The 24,453-nt window shown below is 44.1% G+C and overlaps 1 protein-coding gene across 4 annotated transcripts in view; it reads left to right on the plus strand.

The window, feature by feature from the left end:
- The window catches only part of PTPN21 (protein tyrosine phosphatase non-receptor type 21), a 73,752-nt gene that overhangs the window by 28,186 nt on the left and 21,113 nt on the right, over window positions 1-24,453 (plus strand). For all 4 annotated transcript variants that reach the window (XR_009695043.1, XR_009695044.1, XR_009695045.1 and 1 more), the window contains 8 exons: window positions 5,229-5,398; window positions 10,576-10,673; window positions 12,147-12,214; window positions 13,248-13,318; window positions 15,272-15,359; window positions 15,763-15,851; window positions 18,190-18,277; window positions 19,199-19,278. Coding sequence is in view for 1 of the 4 variants with exons in the window: in XM_061156488.1 (XP_061012471.1) it covers window positions 5,229-5,398; window positions 10,576-10,673; window positions 12,147-12,214; window positions 13,248-13,318; window positions 15,272-15,359; window positions 15,763-15,851; window positions 18,190-18,277; window positions 19,199-19,278 (752 nt within the window). In the remaining 3 variants the exon portion in view is untranslated. The remainder of the gene's footprint in view (window positions 1-5,228; window positions 5,399-10,575; window positions 10,674-12,146; window positions 12,215-13,247; window positions 13,319-15,271; window positions 15,360-15,762; window positions 15,852-18,189; window positions 18,278-19,198; window positions 19,279-24,453) is intronic.

Consider the following 24,453-nt stretch of genomic DNA (forward strand, 5'->3'; position numbering starts at 1 on the left):
ACAGTCAAAGGCTTTGGCGTAGTCAATAAAGCAGAAATAGATGTTTTTCTGGAGCTCTCTTGCTTTTTCGATGATCTAGCGGATGTTGGCACTTTGATCTCTGGTTCCTCTGCCTTTTCTAACACCAGCTTGAACATCTGGAAGTTCACGGTTCACGTATTGCTGAAGCCTGGCTTGGAGCTTTAGTAGTAAGTTTTAAAATGATAAAATGTGAGTCTCCCAACTTTGTTCTTTTTTGCTATTGTTGCCTGTTTGTGGCCACTCACAATTCACATGAATTTGAGGATTGGCTTTTCCATTGCTGTTAAAAGGGCTCTTAAAAGTTTGATAGTGGTTGCATTTGAATCACTTTGGATAGTCTTACTGTCTTAATGATATTAAGTGTTCCAATCAATGAACACAGGATGTCTTTCCATTTAATTTCTTTCAACAGTGTTTTGTATTGTTCAGTATACACATCATCTCACTTCCTTGGTTAAATTTATTTCTTAGTATTTTATTTGTTTGGATGCTATTATAAATGAAATTGTTTTCTTAATTTCCTTTTTGAATTTTCCATTGTGGGTTTATGGAATCCATACTGATTTTTGCATGTTGATCTTGAACCCTGCAACTTTGCTGATTTTATTGACTCTTAAGTATTTTTGTTTGTTTGCTTGTTTTCTGTTTGATTTTTTTTTTTGGTAGAGACATATTGGGGATTTAAAAAATATGTATAGGATCATATCATCTGTGCATGGATATACTTTTACTTCCTCCTTTCCAGTTTGGATGCCTTTCCTTTTCTTACCTAATTGCTTTGTCTAGGATTTCCAATTACAGTGTTGCCTTGCAGTGGTGAACATGGGCATACTGGTCTTGTTTCTGATCAAAAAATTTTCAGTCTTTTACCATTCAGTATGATGGTAACTGTGGGTTTTTCATAAATGCTTTTGGAGAGTTCTCTTGTTTTTCTAGTTTTCTGAGTATTTTTTGTCATGAGGTGTTGGGTTTTGCCAAATGCTTTTTCTATGTCAATTGAGAGGACTTTTTTTTTTCCCCCCTTCACATCCATAATATTGATATATCTATCACGTTGATTGCTTTTTGTATGTTGAACCACTCTTGCACTCCTGGGTTGAGTCCTACTTGGTCATGGTGTATAATCTTTTTAGTATGCTTTTGGGTTCAGTTTTCTAGTATTTTGTTGAGGATTTTTACATCTATAATTATACAGGATATTGGTTCATAGTTTTCTTTTCAGGTGGTATCTGTTGTCTGACTTTGGTATCAGGATAATGCTGGCCTGTAGAGTGAGGAAGGAAATGTTCAGTACTTGTCTTTGAATCCTCCCAAATGGACTTATACCGAAAATTCTATGCCTGATGAAGATTTAACCACAGCATTTTATTGCTCAAACTCTACCTACTCATCTTAGAAACAAACCATATTATAAAATCTCTGGAATCAGATGTTATTTCATTCTTTATGTGTAGAAATGCTAAAAAAGCATTGAATAGAAGGATTATGATGTTATGGAGTTTTAGTTACACATATGTATATAAACATTTCTAGCAGCAACTTTAGAAATAAGATACCTCCTTGGAAATATTTTATTTGATACAAACTTTAATTTGGCTAGCCTTAACTACTACTTAAGATAGCACTTGAAAACAGGGGTAAGTACCAAGGCAGATACTTTACTACAGTATAGAAGGAGTGATGGTCAAATGACTTAGACTCTCCTGTGTTTAAAATAGCTGATCAACAAATAATTTACTAAATCTATGTCCAGCTGTTTGCACAAGGTTCTTACTACTTCTTTATAAGGTATATAATTTGTAAAACTAATTATGATGTAATTTCACAAATATATTTCTTTTTGATTTTCTATCCGTATGTGACATAAGTAATAAATGCATTTCTAAAGTAAATAAGCTTAGCACATATTATTAAGAGTTTATTTCTTCTACAATGTGCTTTTTAAGAATGCTAACAGATTATTCATATATTTTTATATATCTGTTCATAAGTTATATAATAAACCTACAGTTTTGTAATTCTGTGTAAATTTTTGTGTTCCGAGGATTCAAGTCTGACTAGATTTAAAGGGAAAAGTAATGTTTACAGAGTATTTTAAAGATGTTTTAATTTTTATGACAAGAACAGTTTTAGATGCTAAAGAATGCTCAGGCTTCTGCGTTTATGGCAAAAAACAAATATTTGTAGAACAAAGTGCATAGCAATGGTATGTGTTATAGACCAAACATGGAACATGTTTGGAACATGCAATCCAAATCCCAAATAGAACTCAAAGCATACATACAATGAACAGAAGTGTACTCTGTTGTAATTACCAAATAAATGTAGTTAGAAAAGGTTTCCTGTGTTTTTTTTTTTGGCAAGATCTTCAGTTGATTTTGTTAATATTTAGCAGAGTGGGTGAAACTAATTTTTTTAAGACATAATCTTTTTCTAGTGGCAAAATGCAGTCATATATCTTTTGCATTTAGATCTCATGGTGGGGTTATGAGGGAGGTATTATTGCCTTAATAGTTGATAAAACTGAATTGGACTAATTAGACTTTTCCACTTCACAGCAAGCAAGTATTAGAATTAAAGGACTTTGAAATTAAAGCAGCTTCCTTCTATTACTAGATTTTTCTTTTCGGTAAGTTGCATCCCTAGAGAATGCAGATGCCTGCAGCTCAGCCATCAGAGGAAGTTCCCTTTGACAGTGTTACTCTAGAGTCTAGAACAAAGCAGTGATTTTTCCAGTTGCCTTGATCTGTAAATTGATTTTTGAGGTAAATATTAGCAGTGGCCGGAGGCTGTCATTTTAGTCCTTACGTGCATTAGCACCTTGTCAGGTTGACTCAGTCCAGGGCTAGGATTGACTTACTTAAACAGTTTGTTGCATGGCAACTGAGATTTAAATGCTAGTGTCTGGGAGTTTTTCTTAAGCCTCTGAGTAGGACACTTAAGTAATTTTACGGCCTTAGCTATAGCTTTTTCTTGTGTATGTGTGTATATTTATCTCTGTAGCATTACAGTTACTTTATAAACTTGTAATTAATGAAGTTTGAGGGGCAAAGGAAAGTTGTAGTTGCATTTTTTTAAGTTTGTTTTTATTTTTTAATAATTTTTATTGGCATATAGTTGATTTACAATGTTGTGTTAGTTTCAAGTGTATAGCAAAGTGGATCAGTTATATATATCCAGTCTTTCATAGATTTTTTTCACATATAGGTCATGAGAATATTAAGTAGTAGTATGTCCTTATTATCTATTTTATATATATATAAAATAGATATAGTTATGTATATATCAATCCCAATCTCCCAATTTATCCCTTCCCCCTTTTCCCCCATTAACTGTAAGTTTTTCTACACCTATGACTCTGTTTCTGTTTTGTAAATAAGTTCATTTTACTGTTTTTTGGGTTTTTTTAGATTCCGTGTATGAGCAACATCATATGGTATCTTGTCTTTCTCTGATGTAGTTCCTCAGTATGGCGATTTCCAGGCCCATTGGTGTTGCTGCCAGTGGCGTCGCTTCTTTTTTATGGCTGGGTCCTGTTCCGTGGTGTGAATGTCCGAGTCTTATCTGTCTGCTCCCCGTCAGCGGACGTTTAGGTTTCTTCCGTGTCCTGTCTGTCGTGAATAGTGCTGCAGCGAACGTGGGGTCGTGTGTCATTTTGGATTTTGGTTTTCTCTGGATGCATGCCCAGGAATGGGCCTGCTGGGTCACATGGTAGTTCCAGATATTCTCTCCCATCCTGTGGGTTGTCTTTTCTTTTTGCTTATGGTTTCTTTTGTTGTGCAAAAGCTCTTACATTTCAGTAGGTACCATTTATTTTTGTTTTTATTTTTGTTGGGAGGCGGATCAAAAGAGATGTTGCTGCTATTTATGTCAGAGTGTTCTGCCCATGTTTTCAGCCAACTAGTGTCCAGCCTTAGATTTAGGTGTCCAATCCATTTTGAGTTTATTCTTATGTATGGTATTAGAGAGTGTTTAAATTTCATTCTTTTACATGTGACTGCTCAGCGTCCCCAGCATCACTTACTGGAGAGACTCTTTCCTCCATTGTGTGCTCTGCCCTCTCAGTCACAGGCTGGTTGACCATAGGTGCATGAGTTTATCTCTGGGCTTCGGTGCTGCCCACTGAGGTATATTTCTGCTTTTGTGCCATACCAAGCTGTTTTGATGAGTGTAGCCTTTGTAGTATAGCATGAAGTCAGGGAGTCTGATTCCTCCAGCTCCATTTTTCTTTCTCAAGATTGCTTTGGCTATTGCAATTGCATCTTTCCTACTAGAATTTACAGTGTTTACATGAAATAATTTATTTATAGATGCCAAATTTGAATATAGTGACAAGTTGGATTAATACTATCTGGTCAAAATTTAGGAAGAACCCCAGTTATGCTTATTATAAAATATTAATTATGATAAATTTAATATTTGATATTTAAAAGCTAAACTTTTTTTTTTCTTCTTGACCACACAATGCAAGATTTCAGTTACCTGACCAGACGCTGAACCCAGGCCGCAACAGTGAAAGCACTGAATCATAACCACTAGACGGCCAGGGAACTCACTAAAAACTAAACGTTTTTTCAGTATTTTTTTCTGTTGTTGAACTTAGGTAAAATTGTGTAGTATCTGCTGAATTCTGGTATCTAGACATTTTTTGTGCAGGGTTCAAGAGATAGTGTGCAAGTGTAATTGACTTTTGCCTCTATTTTTTTTCCCAGCTGTGTGGCATGTGGGATCTTACTTCCTCAACCAGGGATTGAACCCATGCCCACTGCAGGGAAGCACAGAGTCTTAACCACTGGACCACCAAGGAGGCCCACGCCTCCATTTCCTGAATGAGTATCTATACAGAGATGGAGCTTGCCTCTTTTTTTAATCCCCTTTAGGTTTTGCCGTGGTCCCTTTCTGAGAAGAGAGGCGATAAGCAACTGTGGTCTTTTGGTCCCAGGTCATGGATATGTTGTTGTTCAGTTGTTAGGTTGTGTCCAACTCTTTGTGACCCCATGGCCCTGCAGCACGCCAGGCTCCTCTGTCCTCCACTATCTCCCGGAGTTGGCTCAAATTCATGTCCATTGAGTCGGTGATGCCATCTAACCATCGCATCCTCTGCCCTCTCCCCCACCCCCCATGAACAGTATGAAAAGGTACTAGATTAGGGCAGGTAAATTCTTTGGCATGTTTCTGCCTCCTTCAGTGATTCTCCCTCTTTCCAGATCACTTACTTCAGCCTCTGGTATTACAACAAGCAAAATCAGCGCCGGTGGGTGGATTTGGAGAAACCTCTGAAGAAGCAGCTGGATAAGTACGCGTTGGAGCCGACCGTCTACTTTGGAGTGGTGTTTTACGTGCCTTCGGTTTCACAGCTGCAGCAGGAGATTACCAGGTGAGATTAGAAAGGTGAAACTAAGGCTGGAGTCAGGAGGTAGAACTAGCCTTTGCCCTCTCACCACGCAGTTTCAGCCACAGCATTGCCTGGAGGTTCTGGTGTGTGGTGTGTCAGCCTGCCTTATGGCATGTTGCACGAGTTATGGGTTCACCCGGCGCGAAAGAACGATTAAAAGGAAAAACGAGGTTTCTACCCTGGCTGTGAACTCCTCTTGAAGTGATGTCACCCTTGATGTTTTTACAGATGTGTTTCTGACCTTAGTGACAATGAAATGAGAGAGGAGATTTTTCAAAAATAGCCACAAATTCTGTGTTTACTCCTCAAGAAAATGTGTAGAAGTTCTGACCCCAGTAGCCATGTTCTCTACATAGGTGTGAAAGGAGAAAGAGGTAGGGGAAGGGTTTGAGATCAGAAAATATTGGCCAATAAATGCACTTAAAAGGAACAAAGGCAGAAAGCATAGAATGTATTAAGGGGTGGGATAGAGGAACTAATTTTTTTTTTCTTGAAGATAACAAAACAAAGAAATCAAATTTGCATTCTTTTTTTTTTTTATAATTGAAGTATAGTTGATGGTTCAGATGGTAAAGAATCTGCCTACAATGTGGGAGACCCAGGTTCCATCCCTGGGTTGGGAAGCTCCCCTGGAGAAGGAAATGGCAGCCCACTGCAGTATTCTTGCCTGGAGAATCCCATGGACAGAGGAGCCTGGCGGGCTACAGTCCATGGGGTCACAAAGAGTCAGACAGGACTGAGTGACTAACACTTTACATAGTTGATTTACAGTGGTGTGTTAATTCCTACTATACAGCTTAGTGATCGTTATACATATATACACACACACCCACATTCCTTTTAGAATATTATTTTCCATTGTGGTTTTTCACAGGATACTACATATAGTTTTCTGCGCTGAATAATAGGATCTTGTTGTTTATCTGAAATTTGGATTCTTGAGCCTGCCTTTCACATTCTCCAAAATCCAGCACTTTTTAACCCTGTTTAACCTTGTTGTCGAGCCAAGCTGGATTACTTCCAGTGCCCTGAGCATGCTGCGTGCGTTTTCACCTTTGTGTCCTAGACCTTTCTTTCAGATATATGTATCCGGAATCCTGTCCATCTGATTTTAGTTCCAAAGGTGGCACCTCCATAAAGCTTCTGTGACCCCTGAGGCTGGAATGAGCTTTTCCTTCTCCAGACTATTCTAGAAGATGCTTATACTTATGTTAAGATGGCAAGTTGTCACAGCCTCTCACTACAGTTATTTGTGTACAGATCTTTTTCTTAGATTTTAAACCCATGTTTTCTTTAACTTTGCCTTTCAAATCATTTCTAACGCAATGGCTTACAGGTAGTAAAAACCTGATACTGCCCTATGTTTGTGGAATCTTCTTTTTAAGTACTGAGTTTGCAGTTAATTATTGGAAGAAGATAACCGAAGAAGCTAGAATCAGGTTGTAGGGATTAGCATGAACTGACTGCAGAGCATATCTGAGCTATAAAAATTGAAGAGAGTAGAAGCCAGGAGGAGAAAACAGTAACTGACCACTTTGACTCATTTGACTCATTTATTGAAGATATAATATGGTATGTAAGAATTACGTTGGTTACTGTGGAAGATGAACTATATGCTTCACTGTTGCTCTGGAGGAGTTGTCACAATCTGGTGGGACTGACAGTCCATGTACATGAACAATTATAGTATATTATGATAATACATGCTTTAATTATAGCACTGTCTTCCCTTGTGGCTCAGCTGGTAAAGAATCCACCTGCAATGCGGGAGACCTGGGTTCGATCCCTGGGTTGGGAAGATCTGCTGGAGGAGGGAAAGGCAAAGTCAAGTGGAATGCCAAGTCAAGTGGGCCTTAGGAAGCATCACTACAAACAAAGCTAGTGGAGGTGATGGAATTCTAGTTGAGCTATTTCAAATCCTAAAAGATGATGCTGTGAAAGTGCTGTACTCAATATGCCAGCAAATTTGGAAAACTCAGCAGTGGCCACAGGACTGGAAAAGATCAGTTTTCATTCCAATCCCAAAGAAGGGCAATGCCAAAGAATGTTCAAACTACCACACAATTGCACTCGTCTCACATGCTAAGAAAGTAATGCTCAAAATTCTCCAAGCCAGGCTTCGACAGTATGTGAACCGAGAACTTGCAGATGTTCAAGCTGAATTTAGATCTCAGAGGAACCAGAGATCAAATTGCCAACATCTGTTGGATCATAGGAAAAACAAGAGAATTCCAGAAAAACATCTACTTCTGCTCATTGACTATGCCAAAGCCTTTGTGTGGATCACAGCAAACTGTGGGAAATTCTTAAAGAGACGGGAATACCAGACCCCCTGACCTGCCTCCTAAGAAATCTGTATGCAGGTCAAGAAGCAGCAGTTAGAACCAGACATGGAACAACGGACTGGTTCCAAATTGGGAAAGGAGTACGTCAAGGCTGTTTATTGTCACCCTGCTTATTTAACTTATATGCAGAGTATATCGTGTGAAATGCCAGACTGGATGAAGCACAGGCTGAAATCAGGGTTGCCAGAGAAATATCAATAACCTCAGATAGGCAGGTGACACCACCCTTAGGGCAGAAAGCGAAGAGGAACTAAAGAGCCTCTTGATGAAAGTGAAAGAGGAGAGTGAAAAAGCTGGCTTGAAACTCAACAATCAAAAAACTAAGATCATGGCATGTGGTCCCATCACTTCATGGCAAATAGATGGTGAAACAATGGAAATAGTGAAAGACTTTATTTTCTTGGGCTCCAAAATCACTGCAGATGGTGACTGCAGCCATGAAATTAAAAGATGCTTGCTCCTTGAAAGAAAAATTAAGACCAACGTAGACAGTATATTAAAAAGCAGAGACATTACTCTGCCAACAAAGGTCCATCTAGTCAAAACTTTGGTTTCTCCAGTAGTGTATGGATGTGAGAGTTGGAGTATAAAGAAAGCTGAGCACTGAAGAATTGATGCTTCTGAACTGTGGTGTTGGAAAAGACTCTTGAGAGTCCCTTAGACTGCAAGGCGACCCAACCAGTCAATCCTAAAGGAAATCATTCCTGAATATTCATCAGAAGGACTGATGCTGAAGCTGAAACTCCAATATTTTGGCCACCTGATGTGCAGAACTTACTCATTAGAAAAGACCCTGATGCTGGGAAAGATTGAAGGCAGGAGAAGGGAACGACAGAGGATGAGATGGTTGAATGGCATCACTGACTCAATGGACATGAGTTTGAGCAAACTTCAGGAATTGGAGATGGACATGGAGGCCTGGTGTGCTGCAGTCCATGGGGTCACAAAGAGTTGGAAACGACTGAGTGACTGAACTGAACTGAACTGAGTTATAGCACTGGATTCCTAGGAGTGGGTTGCAGGGAGTATGAATAGGGAAGGTACAGACTGTGAGCTTTCACTTGACTTTACAAGGAATTTTCTAGTTAGAGGGAGTAGCTTGTGCAAAGTAAGGGGCTAATAAAAGCAACTGATTTTTTTTTTTCAGGGAATTTCAGTTATTACCTCGAGAGGAGAACAGAGGCTTGGAAAAAGAAATGCCCAAGTCATAAAGTCATAGACCAATAGGGACAGGCCTTTTTGAGTTTTAGTGGAAGGGAATGATGAAATGTGTCTTCTACAAAGATCATCCATCATGGAAGGTAGATTAGAGGTTACAAGACTGCGGGCAGGAGACCAGTTAGGAAAGTATACGCCATAATCTAGGCATCAGTCTAGAATGTGCACCTGCTTTCCAGTGATCTGATGAAGAAAAAGACCGAGAACATTTAGAGTGGAATGTGTGGACAGCATGTTTGACATAGCCTACTTTAGATGCTTGAAAGGAGCTTCCTGGGGGAAAGTTGCAAGCTTTCGTCTTTGACAAGACCCAGTGCTGCCAGCATTGTCTTTGCTGATTGAGGGAAATGTATGGGTTCTGCTTCTAGCAGGTGGAGGGGTTTAAGTTGGACCTCAATTCTTATTCAAATGGATAGTGTTTCGCTCAAGATTTTTGGTAATGAAGCATGGAAATGTCAAAGGTAAATGAAATAGGATGATGTAAGGACTCATATGAAATGAGTAAAGGGTGGGCTCTTCGGGAAATGCCATTGTGAACTGTAACTGGGTCGAGCTTCGCAGACATCAAACCTGGAAGAGATTCTGGATTCAAGATAGTCCCGTAGACCGTATTGGCAGAGAGTTGGTGGATCTTCATTCAGCACTGTCTCCAGAGCATCTAGAACAGTGCTTGATGCATAGAAGGCCCTAGTAACTACCTTAGTGAATAAATAAAAGGAAGGCCGAACAAATCTTCACTGTAGAGCTTTATCAAATGGTGAAATATCAAATGGTGAAATGGTGAAATACTGCCTCCTGGCTGCTGCTAGTCATGAGAGCAGCTGTTTATTAAGTACCAGCTATGCTGTAGTTTTATGGAAGAGTTTTACATATATGCCTTGGTGTGTTCAACCCTGTGAAGGGGTGATAGTACCCCACCTCTTACTGGCGTTAATTTAAACCCACAGATTATGACTTGCCCAAGTTCCTGCAAAATGCTAAATTGGAGATCTGAAATTTAACTGAAGTTTGCCTGACTAAAGGTTATGCTGGTAACTAACACTCTGTATACTGAAAACATAAACAGAAGTAAGCCCACATTAAAAGACTGTTATAAAGTATTTTAGCAACTATCCTTTTTGATATTTCAATAAAGAATATCTTATTATGCACCTGGTCTGAAATGTCAGGAACCATTTTTCTTCTGACTTTACTGTCCAGGACTAGGAAAGTCTTAACATCACCAAGTTCCTCCAAAGAGTTTTTAAAGTATAGATTGGCCACTGATTCTCTATTTCTCCAACTAAAACAACAAAACTTAGAGACTGTTTTACAGGGTATAAAATAGGGGACCAGCTGTCTCCTAGGTGGCTATAGTTTGTAGCTTTCAAATAACTACAGTTAAGAATAAGTGACTCAATTGTTGTGTCTGTCTGTGTATTTGTCAGTATAGATGTGATCAAGGAACGTTCCTGTCATTCTTCAAAATCATCTGAGTTTAATTTTGGCTAGTTGATGCTTCTCTTCCAAATTATGATAAAATGCATTGTGTCCGATTGGAGGTAATACCGACATTGACCTTTAGAAACTGACCTTTTTTTTTTTTTTTTTAAATAGGTATCAGTATTATCTGCAGCTGAAGAAAGATATCTTGGAAGGAAACATTCCTTGTACATTAGAACAAGCAATTCAGCTTGCAGGCTTAGCTGTTCAAGGTAAAGAATGGCAATTGATAATGTAATAGATCAGTCAGATTAAAATGCATGTTAAACAAAAACAACAAGAAATTCTTAAAAAAAAAAAAAGAAAGAAATTCTTAAAGTAACTGACTATAGAAAGTAACTGCTATAGAGTAGTTTTCTGTGTTAGTGGAATATTATTTCTGTCATCTAAGGGGCTTCCTTGTGGAGGAGAAATGGGTTTGAATTACTTGAATGAAATATGAGACTTCTGGAAGGCTAAGCATGTTATCACGTCAGCAGAGCACAGACCAACAGTAGAGAGGAAATACACACAGATGCACACACACACACACACACACGTAGCATTTAATATGCCATGTGTTCCTCTAGTGCAGGGACTTGGTCTGCTGCTAGCTCATATTTTCAGAAGAAAGATCAGCCAAGCAGTGGGGTTGATAAGGTTATATTTGCTTACACTTCAAGCGTATGTCATTGGTTTCTTAAATAGTTGTCCTAGATTATAGAACATTGCCAATCACAATATTATTAGATAGTTTTGTATTTCACAAGTATTTTTGAGTTGTCGTTTGTCATATGTTTAATCCATTGTGTTTACATGTGTAATATACTTTGGAAAGACTTCTAATGGGGCTTTATTTCAAATGATAACTGGCATTTAATCTTGGGAATTGAAATTTAATAAATTAATAAATTCCTTATTAATAAATTTATTCCTTCAGATGTTAGCAGACATGGAGATATAATACATATCCTTCCTAGGTGAAAAAAATGCCCAGTGCTCATGAAGCCATATTCCTTTTCAAAGTACTTTGAATCTTCTTAAGTGTTACCTTTGGCTTTAAGAGTTAGTTTTTCATAAGCTTTTGGCTGAACTATCAGTTTCTTTTAACAATTAAAAATGTCTAAACAAATACATCTTACTGTAACATATTCAGATGATCTAATTCCATTCCCTAGAGGTAATCACTACTGTGAATGATTTGGTTTGTTCTTGACATTTTTTCTGTACAGAGGTAGGCATATATGATTATAGGGTAGATTTTTGTTTTCTAATGACAAAAATATGAAATGATTTCTATACAATTTGTAATATGTGTTTTTTTTTTTTTCTTTATTAAACTGCATTTTTTTCCAAGTCCAGACACGTGAATCTGTCTGGGTAAAGAATCTGCCTGTCATGTGGGAGACCCGCGTTCGATCCCTGGGTTGGGAAGATCCCCTGGAGAAGGAAATGGCAACCCACTCCAGTATTCTTGCCTGGAGAATCCCCATGGACAGAGGAGCCTGGTGGGCTATGCAGTCCATAGGATTGCAAAGAGCTGGATTCTTTAAAAGGAATTTTTAAAATATACATTTTACAAGCTGTAAGGCAGGTTTGACTTCTAAAATCATAAGCATACCATCCGTATACTTGAATTTAGTTGTGTATATGTTTTGCTTCCAATTAAACGTAATTGACATGTGAATACTTGTGATTTTATATAGCTGATTTTGGTGACTTTGATCAGTATGAATCCCAGGATTTTCTTCAGAAATTTGCCTTGCTTCCTGTGGTAAGAATTCTTTTGACATTGGACATTTTTATCAACAGTGCATTTCTAGACCCTTAATAATCCCTGAAATGAAGTCCATATATTAGACTTACTAGGTAGGGATAGAGTTAAAAAAAAAATCAGCTGGTCCTTAAAAACAACTTAAGTTGTTGCTTTCCCCGTTATAGACTTCTGGTCTTTGTAAAGCACAGAAGCAGAAGGGTCTGGCCGCAGGGCTGCAGACAGAGAAATTCATTTTGTGTTCGTATGTGAGTCTAAAGAGAGGCACTCATTTCCAGCTTCTGAGGAACCACAGAGGTTTTGATTTTAACCAAAAACTTGAAACCTCACAGATTTATGCTGAAGTGAATATCATTTCTCATCAGCAATTTAAAGAGTAGATGACAAAAAGACCCTGCTTTCTACTTTTTAAAGTCAATACTGGTGGAATTGACAGGGAAACTGTGTTGCAACAACTGTAGGAAGTGGTGTGCTATTCTGATTGTCTACACAGCCAGCCAGGGAGTGCATGAGATGGTGTTATGTGCTGGGCTTGGAGCTGGCTGATGAATGTTAACCACCTGAAATAACCCATCTGTAACTCTCTCTGGGGGCTTCTCAGGTGGCCCAGTGGAAAAGAATCCACCTCCCAAGCAGGAGACGCGGGTTTGATCCCTGGGTTGGGAAGATCCCCTGGAGAAGGGAATGGCAACCCACTCTAGTATTCTTGCCTGGGAAATCCCATGGACAGCGGAGCCTGGCGGGCTACAGTCCATGGGGTCGCAAAGAGTCAGACATGACTGAGCAACTAGACAACAACAGCAGCAAGTTTCTCTGGGATGAATTGAGAAGGCAGGGCAAGTGTTTTGGCTTTTGAGCAGAAGCCACTTAATTCTCAGAAAGGTCATGATTATGTCCTTTAGTGAAGCTCTCAGATATTGATTCAAGCCCTAGTTTTGCCTGCTGGGGACAAGAGTCAATAACAGTAGCACAGATTCCTCCTAAGAAATTTGAGTGATTTGTTCCCATACTTACTGCCGTGTGTTTTTCCCAGGAGTGGTTACAAGATGAAAAAGTGTTGGAAGAAGCAACCCAAAAAGTGGCCTTACTACATCAGAAATACAGGTAACGCTGAGAAGGGGAACAGTGTGGGACTCGTGCCTGTTTGAGTTTGGACCATGCGTTGACAGCATTAAATGCGGACCTTTACTGCTGCACCTACTGCCAGTTACCAGGAGCCCACCTGGGCAGAGCTCTCGCCGCCTGCCAAGCGCTCTTCCGAGCACTTCCCCACATTAACCCATCTATTATTCATGTTGTATCACTGGTGAAACTGAGGAAGCTGAAAGCGGCCAGTCCCTGAAGGCTGCCCGTTCTTCCTCCCACATACTGAAGGTGTGGGCGGTGGCCCGGCTCTGTGTAGGGTAATGCAAGATTAGAGAGATTTGTTTTCCTTTGTGGCAGATGTGATGTTGGGTCTGCCCCCGCCAGCTTCACCACCCACCTTTGGAAGCCGTCCCCCTGTCCTCTAGGCAGGCTGTGCTGAGAGCAGTGGGCTGGTTGCTCTGGCCCCTGCTTCTGGGCAGATCCTGGCTGGTCTCTGAGAGTGAAGCTGCATGTGCTGTCTGAAATCCCTGTCCTTGAGAACACCAGGTTTTACGCTAAACCAAGTACCACTCAGTTCCTAGTACTTTGTGTATCATTAAATTCTTCATAACCACTCTTTAAGGTAAATGTTATTATCTCCTTACAGATTGGGAAAATCAAGTTCACAAAGACTATAAATAACTTGCCCAAAGTTACATGTGGTAGAGGTGGGATGTGAACCCAGGTCTGTCTAATTATAACCTATTGTTCACCCCTTCCTATTAAAAATAACCTTTTGCCTTTAGTCTGTCCCCACACAAATCCAGACAGTCACTCACAAAAGATTAATTCTCCTAAAATAGCTCTTTCGGCTGTCTCCCCTCCGCTCCTCAAGTGTTCATGAATCTTCTTGCTTTCCACCAGCTTGAGTTCATCACCCCTGGGATTAAAGGCTTCTCACAAGTTGGTTCAATCCTGCCATTCCAGCTTTATCTTCTGCTGTCCAAATGAACCCGTTTTTTTCAGCATAATTAATCCTTTGGGCACACCTTGCTCTATCATTTGTTACTTTCACTCATTCATCTGTGCATCTCCTTAAAAGATAATTTAGTGCTGCTCTTCTGTTATGAGGCAGAGTGCTCAATGCTGTGGCACAAAGATAAATAGAACCGGGACCTGCCAGAGTCTAAAGGGGTAGGCAGTACAGCCCCCTGTAATAGCAGTTAATGGTGCTCGTCATGAGCGCGGGGGAGAGGCGGGCACAGAAGGTGCTGGGTCTGTGTAGAGCGGGGCAGTCCCAGCAGGTGACCGAGAGGGTGCGCAGGCTGAGTCTTGATGGGTGTCAGGGGTTGACCAGGTGCGCAAGCGGGTGATAGACCAGGAAGCATGATCAGCACGTGCGAAGGCTCGGAGGCACGAGGGAGCGTGGTATATTCAAAGATACACTGAGCCTGGGGTGGTCGCGGTGGGTGTACTGTGTGGGCGTGCGGAGCAGCAGCAGGTGAGGTTGGAGGGAGGTGTCCCTGCAGTGGGCTCCTCTGCCCGCGCTGCCTTCCCGCCTACCTGCCCACCCTCGTCACGCCGTCACCGGAGCCAGAAAGGATCTCCAGCTGCTGCCCCTCACTCGCCCCGCCGTGTGGCGTTTAGCACACAGTGCTTAGTACTGTCTGACACTTCGGTGGTTTAGGGAGAAGTCTAGCTTCCACTGAAGGTTTCTTAGGAGGTTGCTTTACTTCCTGCGTTTCCCCTTGCCTGCCCAAAGGCCAAGGGGTCGGACCTCACATAACTAACCCTCAGCATTCAGCACAGCGCTCTTGCATGTAGTTGATTTTCAGTAAATACTGATGGACTGATATAACTAATCACAGATGCTTAGAAACTTGAAATGTTTCTAACGTTTTATGCTCGATTGAGATGTAGTTTTTCGCAAACAAGCTCTTCTGAAATTTTTTTAGTTTGTGAACAGTCTGTTTGACATCTCTCGGGTTGCAGGGGTCTCGCAGCTCCTGACGCGGAAATGCTCTACATGCAGGAGGTAGAGAGAATGGACGGCTACGGGGAAGAGAGCTACCCTGCCAAGGTAAGCGAGGCCTGAAGACGGGGCCCTCCAGAGGGCGCCTGAGTCATTCCAGCAGGTCAGCAGGGAAGGCCAGGGATGCTGCGCGGCTCGAAGGCCAGAGATGTGTAGATGTTTGGAGATGTGAAAGCTGAGGTCCTCGTGGCCGAAGTTTTCTCACGAAACAGATATTCCTGTTCTGTCATTTGTTCTTGGAATTATTCTTGAAATAGAATTCCTTAAGGAGCCCAGCTCTATTTTTGTATGTGTTAAAAGATGACACATGTACACCTTGCAGACTTGCCCCCTCGGTGGAGGTCTCCCAAGCCTTCTCCATGTGGGCCCCAAGAGTGGGGGTAGGTGGGGCCCCGGTGGCCCCTGTGTCCCTGCTGCCCCCAGTGTTTCCTTGTCCGCCTTCTCCCCCTAGGACAGCCAAGGCAGCGACATATCCATTGGAGCATGCCTCGAAGGCGTCTTTGTGAAGCACAAGAGTGGGCGGCCCCCTGCGGTGTTCAGGTACTCTTCCTTCTGTGCGCCTTCTGTGGCTCCTGTGGGTGATTGTGTTTTAGTGTCTGTGCTAAATGTATTGCTCGCAAGTATCAAGGGCTCACCAGGACATGGAAATGTACCTTTCTTAGAATAATATTGCACCCGACTGCAATAGTTATAAGATACTTACTTCAAAACTAAATTGCAGTGTTTATAATGGTGGCCTGCTTATGAAATGTTTAAAAATGTGTGACCCTTTTCTTAGCATATGGAGGCCATTCTTTGTCTTGGTGTGTGAATTTTTCTTTTCTTTTTTTTCTATGTAAAGTATGAGTATTTATTTCAGGGTTTAGATCACAATTGATTTCAAAAACAAAATCTGATTTCTCTCCTCTGTAGCTGAGGCTTGTGTGTTAGGATGATTTCCTGGCAGCTGAAGGGCACTGTGCCCTTAGAAACACGTTTCATCAGGTTCAGAATTAAGTCCCTGATGCCCACTGTACCCCAGCCTTAGGGGAAAGAAACAAAATTCACCCCCGTGGGGCTGAACAAATGCACACACACGAATGTGAGTGAGCAGTGCATTTTTCATTTGCGCTCTGGTTTCCCCGGCTCTTTCTCATGGGAAATCTAGGCTTTCCCTGATTCTAGTTGGTACCAAAATTCCTAAAATACCAACGCCTAAATACTTTTTGTAATGTAGATTTTTCTTCTCTTGGTTATAAAAAAGTGGTACCCTTCATTTGTGGAGCTCTTAGAATGTAGCCCGGCCAGGAGGACAGAGAGGATAGATAGCAGTGTGCTCAGCGAGGCTGGCTGGCAGCAGTGGGGTTTCAGGTGATGGCAGTTCCCTTCTCAGTATCCTGTGTCCCTTCACGTCCTTGCTTTCCTGCCTCTGGGGGCCTGAGTTCCCCCTGGTGATGGTGACCGTGGAGCGTGTGCCGGCCTGGGGACGGGTCCCCGCTCCGCGACCGCCCTGCCCTGGCTCCGTGGCTCCCGAGGGCAGTTGCTCTCAGGTCCCCAGGCTGCTCACTGTCTCCACAACATGCTCAGTTGCAAGGCAGTGGGCAGAGATGGGTCTGGCTGGCACCGAAGGGCAGGACGCTGACATTGCTCGAAAGGTCACAGGAACGTGGGAGACATCCCCACGGGCTTCCTTTGTCTCACTGGATAGGAAATTCTAAAATGCCTTCTTAACATGACACTCATAATCTTTAGGTTTAGCAATTACAGACTTCCCTGGCGGTCCAGTGGTCAAGACTCTGCGCTTCCAACGTGTGGGGCTTGGGTTTGATCCCTGGTCAGGGAACTATGATCCCACATGCTCTGTACACAGTGCACCCAGAAAACTAAAAAACAAAACCAATGAAGTACCAGGTTATTGTGAATGAATTTTATTTATTTCAATAAATTTAAATCTAATAAGATGGAGAAGGATAAAGGGGTAAAATTTTTTCTTCCAGACCTGTTTTTCCCTTTGTAAAAATTATACAGGGTGTCATAAAATATTAATATATAAAACCTTAACATGGTAAAATACACGCAGTTAGAAAGTTCAGAGTTGGAGTCTGAATCCTGGTGAACACCCCCAGAGTAGCTCACTCTTTGGGTTCGCAGCATCTGAACTTGCTGTTTGCCCTGCTTCGCCAGCTTTTTAGAGCGTCTCTGCTCTGCCTCTGTGTCTTATTTCGCTCTGTGAACCAGAAGGCAGTCGTGCTTGTTTGGTCCTGTTCCCTCCACCTGCCCCACCCCCACCGGAGCCCTCTGAGGGCATCACTGCCCCTTACCCATCTCCGTACACCCGCCCCACCCCCACCGGAGCCCACTGAGGGCATCACTGCCCCTTACCCATCTCCGTACCCCAGGACCAAACACAGGTACCTGCTATCGTCACAGTGGGTGCCCTCCAAAGTGTTTGTTGAATGAACGAAGGAGCATTGGCAGCTGAGAGTGGGATGTTTGATCAAACTAGTCCAGCAAACGAGGCTGAGTAGAGTTTCCATTTTAATGTATTTATTTTGGCCCAGCCGTGCGGCATGTGGGATCTTAGTTTCCTGACCAGGGATCAGAGCCTCGCCGCCTGCATCGGAAGCGCGGGATCTCAACCACTGCACCCCCAGGGACCCCGAGTTCACAGTTTTGAATACTCTGCCTCTGTGTTAGTATGCATGCATTACTTTTCGTACCTCCCTGTTGTCACTTCAATTATAAAATGCAGGCTAGCTGATTAAAGCCCTGTTTTCTTTCTAAAATGATAACAAATAATAGGTTATACATGAAGCTCAAGAAGGAAAAAAGTCATATCTTCTGTCTCTTAGTAAAAACTGAGTGCTCATACGGCCATTTTCTGCTTGTCGTTCTCCAGGTGGCATGATATTGCTAACATGTCCCACAATAAGTCCTTTTTTGCGTTAGAGCTGGCAAATAAAGAGGAGACCATCCAGTTTCAAACTGTGAGTAAATGTTAAGAATCTGCCTGGACTGTTTTTCCTAAAAGTTAACATTTCTGTGTGTATATTTGGGGGAGTAGCTTTAAAATGATAGCTTTTCATAGTTTATAAAGCATAAAATTTTATTCTTTATAACATTTTGCATAATCGCACTTAGCAAAGTTGCTCAGTAAATACTGTTGAATGAATTGAGTCTTTGGATAAATACTGTCTGATTATGATGACCTTTAAATTACATACATAGGCTCAGCTATAAAGAATCTGCCTGCAGTGCAGGATACGGGGTTCGATTCCTGGGTTGAAACAATCCCTTGCAGGAGGGCATAGCAACCCTCTCCAGTATTCTTGCCTGGAGAATCCCATGGACACGGGGTCTGGTGGGTTACGGTCCATGGGGTCGCAAGAGTCGGACACGACTGAAGCGACTAAGTGCGCCTGAGCACAAGTAGGGAAGACAGGAAACCCTGGCATCTTGGCTCCCACCAATAAGTGAATAGCTCTGTGGAAACACTGTTTCACAGTTACCTTTACTGTCTGGAGGAAGCTGTGAGTCTGTGAGTCACTTGGTTTAAAAATGTCCTTGAGTATCTATTTGTCAACAATAATAATGTTTTGTCTAGTAACATCTTTGACTAATAATACAAGATGACATTTTCTTTAAATGACATAATTTAAAAATTTCTGAGTCATCTGGAAACTGTTAATATAAGAATCATACTATTGAGAGCTTTTCGTCGGTCTTTGTAATTTGAATCCTAATTACAACATTCATATGAGGGGTGCAGTGGTAGAAAATGCAAGAACCACAGTGTGTTAGAAGTGACTGTGATACACCATGTCACCCAGTCTGTCTTGTTCTCAGACAAGGTCTGTGTCAAGTTGTAGATGTGCTTTGCCTTACTTTGTGCCTCTTTTGTTTACTAGGAAGACATGGAAACAGCAAAATACGTATGGAGACTCTGTGTTGCGAGACATAAATTCTACAGACTAAATCAGTGCAGCCTGTAAGTATACCCTGCCATGGATACTGGAAAATGATGACCTTAGAAGTTTTCATCTTGAGCTATAGGGTATCATATATAAAGGGCAAATTTTTTTTAAGAAAATAACTTTTGAATGACATTTTTATAATCATCTCTTTGCTTTTGTATGTTAGAATTTTATTTCTCAGTTATTTTTCATTTTAGCTTTGGACCAACCTCTAGTATCTACAAATAGGCTTCTAAGATTTCTTTCAACTAGTAACAGAATTATTCTAATTCTTGAAAGCTAAAAGGAAAAAAAAAAATTTTTTTTTTAATCACTTTGAGTCATAAAAGCTCATGCAGCTCTTCCAGCCATTTGAAGAATTTATACCCCTTCTTACATTTTTCCTTGCCCCCATGGGTTTACCATTTTCTGCTGGGTCATTCCTGTCAGGACGCAAACATGCTGTCACATTTTACCTCTTAACACACTTTCTCTGTTTCCACATCCCTGTAGCCACGGTGCTGTCTCTTCTTTTCTCTTCAAAAGAGTTGCATCATCTCGCTCGCTGTCTCCCTCCTCCCACCCTGTTTCCCTTAAGCCCCCACATCACTGACGCCGCTTGTTGGGGTGATGGCGACCTTCGCCAGTGGTCATTTGAAGAGCTCTTCACTTGAGTGCCGGGCAGCACCAAACCTCTGCCTGTCCCTTCCTGCCTGCACCCCAATGCTCTTCCTTGGCTGCCAGGACCCCCTTCTCCTGCTTTTCCTCTTTCCGAGGCTGTGTCTTCTCCGTCACCTTGGCTGGTTTCACCCCCGGACCTCTTATCACCTGCACTTACTCTAGGGGATTCGGCTTGACCCAGGCTTCGTAGCAGCATCTATACCGACAGCGCACCTGACTTCGTTTCTAGCCTATCTTGCCGCGAGCTCTTGACTCCTTGGCATCTCCACTTGGGTGCCTTGCAGGTTCTCTGATTCGATAAGACGTCTAAAGCCAGACTCTCAGCCCGCTTCTTGTCTTCATGCCCTGAGTCTGCGGCTTCCGCTCCTGCCTGTCTCCTGAGGCGGTGGCACAGCATAGTCACCGGGCTCCAGAGCTAGACCTCAGTCCCTGCTTCTCTTCATCCCATGCACAGTTCGTCAGCAGGCCCTGCGAACTCTGTGCCTTCAAAATATATCTAAATCGGGCCATCCTGACCACTCCTTCAGCGGGCAACTTGGTGCCGGCTGCCCCGGTTCTCACCTGGAGCACTGCCGTAGCTCTCTGAGTGTTTCTGGGCCTCCCTGACTGTAGCCGACTCGCCATCGTCAGCCGGAGTCCTCCCACTCTTCCCAAGGCCTACACCGACTCTCTCCTTGGAAGCGCAAAGCCGCCTGTGCTCTGCGCTTGCCCGGTCCCACGCTTCCCTTTGCCTCCTCCCTGCTCACCCCACTCCAGCCACACTAGTGTTCTCGGCCGGCCGACCCCCTACTCCCCAGTCTTTACTGGCCCTCATTGCATAGGGGTCTCCTCGGAGGTGCCCTTCGTCAGAGAAGCGTGGTTTTTTTTTTTTTTTTTTTTTTTTTAGTATTTATTTATCTGGCTGTGCCGGGTCTTAGTTGTGTGGCATGTGGGATCTAGTTCTGACTGGGGATCAAACCCAAGCCCCCTGCATTGTAAGGGCAGAGTCTCAGCCACAGGACCCCCAGGGAAGGCCCAGAGAGGTGGTTCTTGACCACCCTGTGCACCTGTCTCCATCTGCTACCCGTTTCCCTTTAGCCCACCATCCTGTTTCCCCATCATGGCCTGCAGCCCCTAGATCTGGGTAATCCCCTCCCTCTTTGCGGTCTGCATCCCATCCCAGCCATACCCCTGCGGCGCTGGCCATAGAGCCCAGACCTCTCCCCTCTTGTTAACCTCTGTATTCAGCGTGCCGAGCAAGGGCCTCGCTCCCCGCAGGCCTTGACGAATTTGCTGAGTGAACCTGGAGAAGCGAGTGTTACGCCCCTGCCCCGGGATGTCTGTGGTGCTGTCAGAGCCCTTAGGAGAAGGCTCCGAGAGGCTTCCTGGCAGAAGGCCACGTGAACCAGAGCGGTTCCGCTCCTTCCCCACCCCTGTTCTTGAAGCCCTGCCCTCTGCTCCGGCTCACTAGCCGGCTGCCGGCCGGCCGGCCGGCTGGCCCTGTCGCGCCTGCTCTGCGCAGTCTCGTGAACCGATGAGCCAAAAGATGCAGCTCTGCTCTCAGCCATCATTCAGGACCACATCTGGGCTGTCTTCCCCTCCAGCCTGCCTCCTCCGGGCCCAGTGCCCTGCCGAGCCTCGGTCCTGGCTCCCAGGGCCCTCGGTCCCTGCCCTGAAGGTGTCTCTCGCGGCACCTGGCCCTTGCCAGGCCCCCGTCCTCCTCTCCTCCGATGGGCTCCTAATTCCTCTAGATCCAGCCTGAGCGCTGCTCCCCGGGCCTGCTGCGCGTTCAGTCTGTGCCGTCCCGTCTGAGTGCTGCTTTTTCCTGCCGTTTTTCACCGTGATTCAGTCGGCGCTTCCTCCGTGTCAGGCGTCATGTGGCCTGCCCTCATCTCCTCCCGTCTGCACAGCAGACCGTTTGTACAGTCCTGGTGCCCATTCACAGGGGCGCTGTGCAGATTAGACCAGCGTGGAGTCGCGGTAGGGCTGGGAGCTGGGGGCAGAGTGGGGAGTCCGGGCCGTGGGCCCTGCCTGGGCCGAGCCTTGCGGGCCGGCTGTCCTGACGGGAACCCGGCGCGTCCGTCCGTCCGCCCCACCGGGGCTGAGGGCGCAGAGCCCGGGCGTCCGGCGGGACCGGGGACGGCTTCCGAGTGACGAGCCTGAACCAGACCCCGGGAGTCCGGGGGACAAGCCGTCCTTTCATTCCTGACGGAAGGACGGCCGTACCTTAGGGCCGGGAAAGGAGAGGCGCCCTCCGGTTCATGGCCCCGGTGTGAAGGAGCCGCCGTGCAGAGGAAGAGGCTGGCCCGGCTTGGGGCCGGGAAAGACGTCCGCTGGGGTGGACCAATCCAGCAATTAGCCCTGAGGCCCCAGGCTCCCGCCGACCCGTTCCCTCCACCGTCCTTTCATATGAGATGAGTCCCGCCGCTTCTGCCGCTGGGGCCGCGGGGAAACACGAACCGCCAGGCGCAGCGGCTGCCCTTCCCAGGTGGCGGACGCCGCCTCTGCCGGCTGCCGGGCTCGGGGCTCCCGGCGGCTGTGTGTGAGGAGGGCGCCCCCTCGCGGCGGGCTCCGCGGCGCCGGTCCCGGGCGGCGGCGTGTGGGGCCCTCCGCACCGGCCTGTTACCCGGCGTGGGTGGCACTGCTGTCTCTGCAGACGCGTGTGTGCTGCTCAGAGCAGCACGTGTGCGGTCTGCCGGGCCACAGCCCTTTCGGAGACTGAAAGCCTTTCATAAGTTTCAGAGTATTCATAATGAGCCATCATTCCCTCAGTTCACTTTTTTTTTTTTTTTTTCTTGGAAGTTAATGGAGAATCAGTCATTTGAAATAAACCATAAGAATCTTTTTCCAGTAGGCATCCCTATTGGTGGTGGTTAGTACATTTTTAAAAGAGTTTTTTGGCAAATCACCCGTTGATAATGGTTTTAAAGTTCAGAGGGAAAATAAATAATTTGTGTGTGTGTGTCTGGTAAATGACTCAGTCTTAGCTCATTTTTTTGGTAACGACTGCTATTTATTGCCAAATATAAATAAAACCACACTTATATTAGATCCTCAGTTGCATATATTACATTTGTATAAGGAAAATGAGTATTTTAAAAATGAAATAATTATATGTAAAGGGCTATTTTCTACATTTTGCTTTTAATTTCTGTACATGTTAAATCATGGAAGTCCATTTTCATGAACTATTCCTATGAAATAATTTATGATGGGAGAGACCCACTTCATTCTAGAAGTGAATATAGCACTTGTTCCCCAGGTGAAGAAAATGAATTGTTATTATTTTTTGGCTGTGCTTGGTCTTTGTTGCAGTGCACGGGCTTCCCTTCAGTTGCAGCGCTTGGACTTAGTTGCCCCGTGACATGTGGGATCTTAGTTCCCCGACCAGGGATGGAACCCAGGCCTCCTGTGTTGGGAGCACAGTGTCTTAGCCACTGCACCACCAGGGAAATTCTCTGCTTTTTTAATTTATAGCATGAGGATAATGTGAGTTTTATTTGACATTTCTTTAGAGTTGGAATAGGACTTAAATGAGGTAATGACAGTTTCTTAGGTCAAATGACTGCTCTCCCCTTCTCCGCCACCCCAAGCCCCAGACCCAGTCATGCTATCATTGACCTGTTGAATTTGCATGAGAAGAATTGGAGGGGAGCAGAATCTTGAGCGGGTTCTTGGTGTGTGGGGGGCTCTTCTCTCTCCCCTCTGGGGAGAGGTGGGGAAGGGGAGTTTGCTGCCCCCCAGCCTACAAAGCCGAGTGGTAGAAGTTTCCGCAGACTTCCTCTAGAGGGGAGGTTGAATCCCTGCCGCCCGTGGGCTGCTCGCTCAGGCGTCGGCGAGTGTCCCTGCAGTTTAGGGCTGCCGCCAAGCACAGCAGCCGGTCTGTTCTGGAGACTGCTGTGATCAGGCGGTGGGCTGACCCTGCCTGGAGGGGCTGGGGCTGTCCCCCTTCTTCTAGGCCTGCTGCAGGGTTTCTGAAGACACTGAGAGAAGCCTGGAAGACGAGAAAGCCCCTGTCCCATTAAGGAAGGTCACTGAGATCAACATTTTCTGGGTATTTCTACTAGCCAACATATTTTTTGTGCATCAGAATCTCACTCCTCTATAGCTGGAAATATACAAGAAAGAAAGCGTACAAAGCAAAAGTCGGCTCTTAGAAATTCACTGTCTTTACAGCTCAAAGTGTAAATTATAAGTGAAAGTGAAACTTAGTTGCGGTCGTATCTGACTCTCTGCCATTCTGTGGACTGCAGCCTGTCCCACTCCTCTGTCCTTGGAATTCTCCAGGCAAGAGTACTGGAGTGGGTAGCCTATCCCTTCTCCAGGGGATCTTCTCAAGCCAGGGATTGAACCCAGGTCTCCCACATTGCAGGCAGATTCTTTACCAGCTGAGCCACAAGGGAAGCCCAAGAATACTGGAGAGGGTAGCCTATCCCTTCTCCAGGGGATCTTCCTGACCCAGGGATTGAACCAGGGTCTCCGGGATTGCAGGTGGTTTCTTTACCAGCTGAGCTGTCAGGGAGGCCCACGTGGTAAGTGCTCCATTTTAG

This window comes from Dama dama, chromosome 12 (assembly GCF_033118175.1).
Source record: "Dama dama isolate Ldn47 chromosome 12, ASM3311817v1, whole genome shotgun sequence".
NCBI lineage: Eukaryota > Metazoa > Chordata > Mammalia > Artiodactyla > Cervidae > Dama > Dama dama.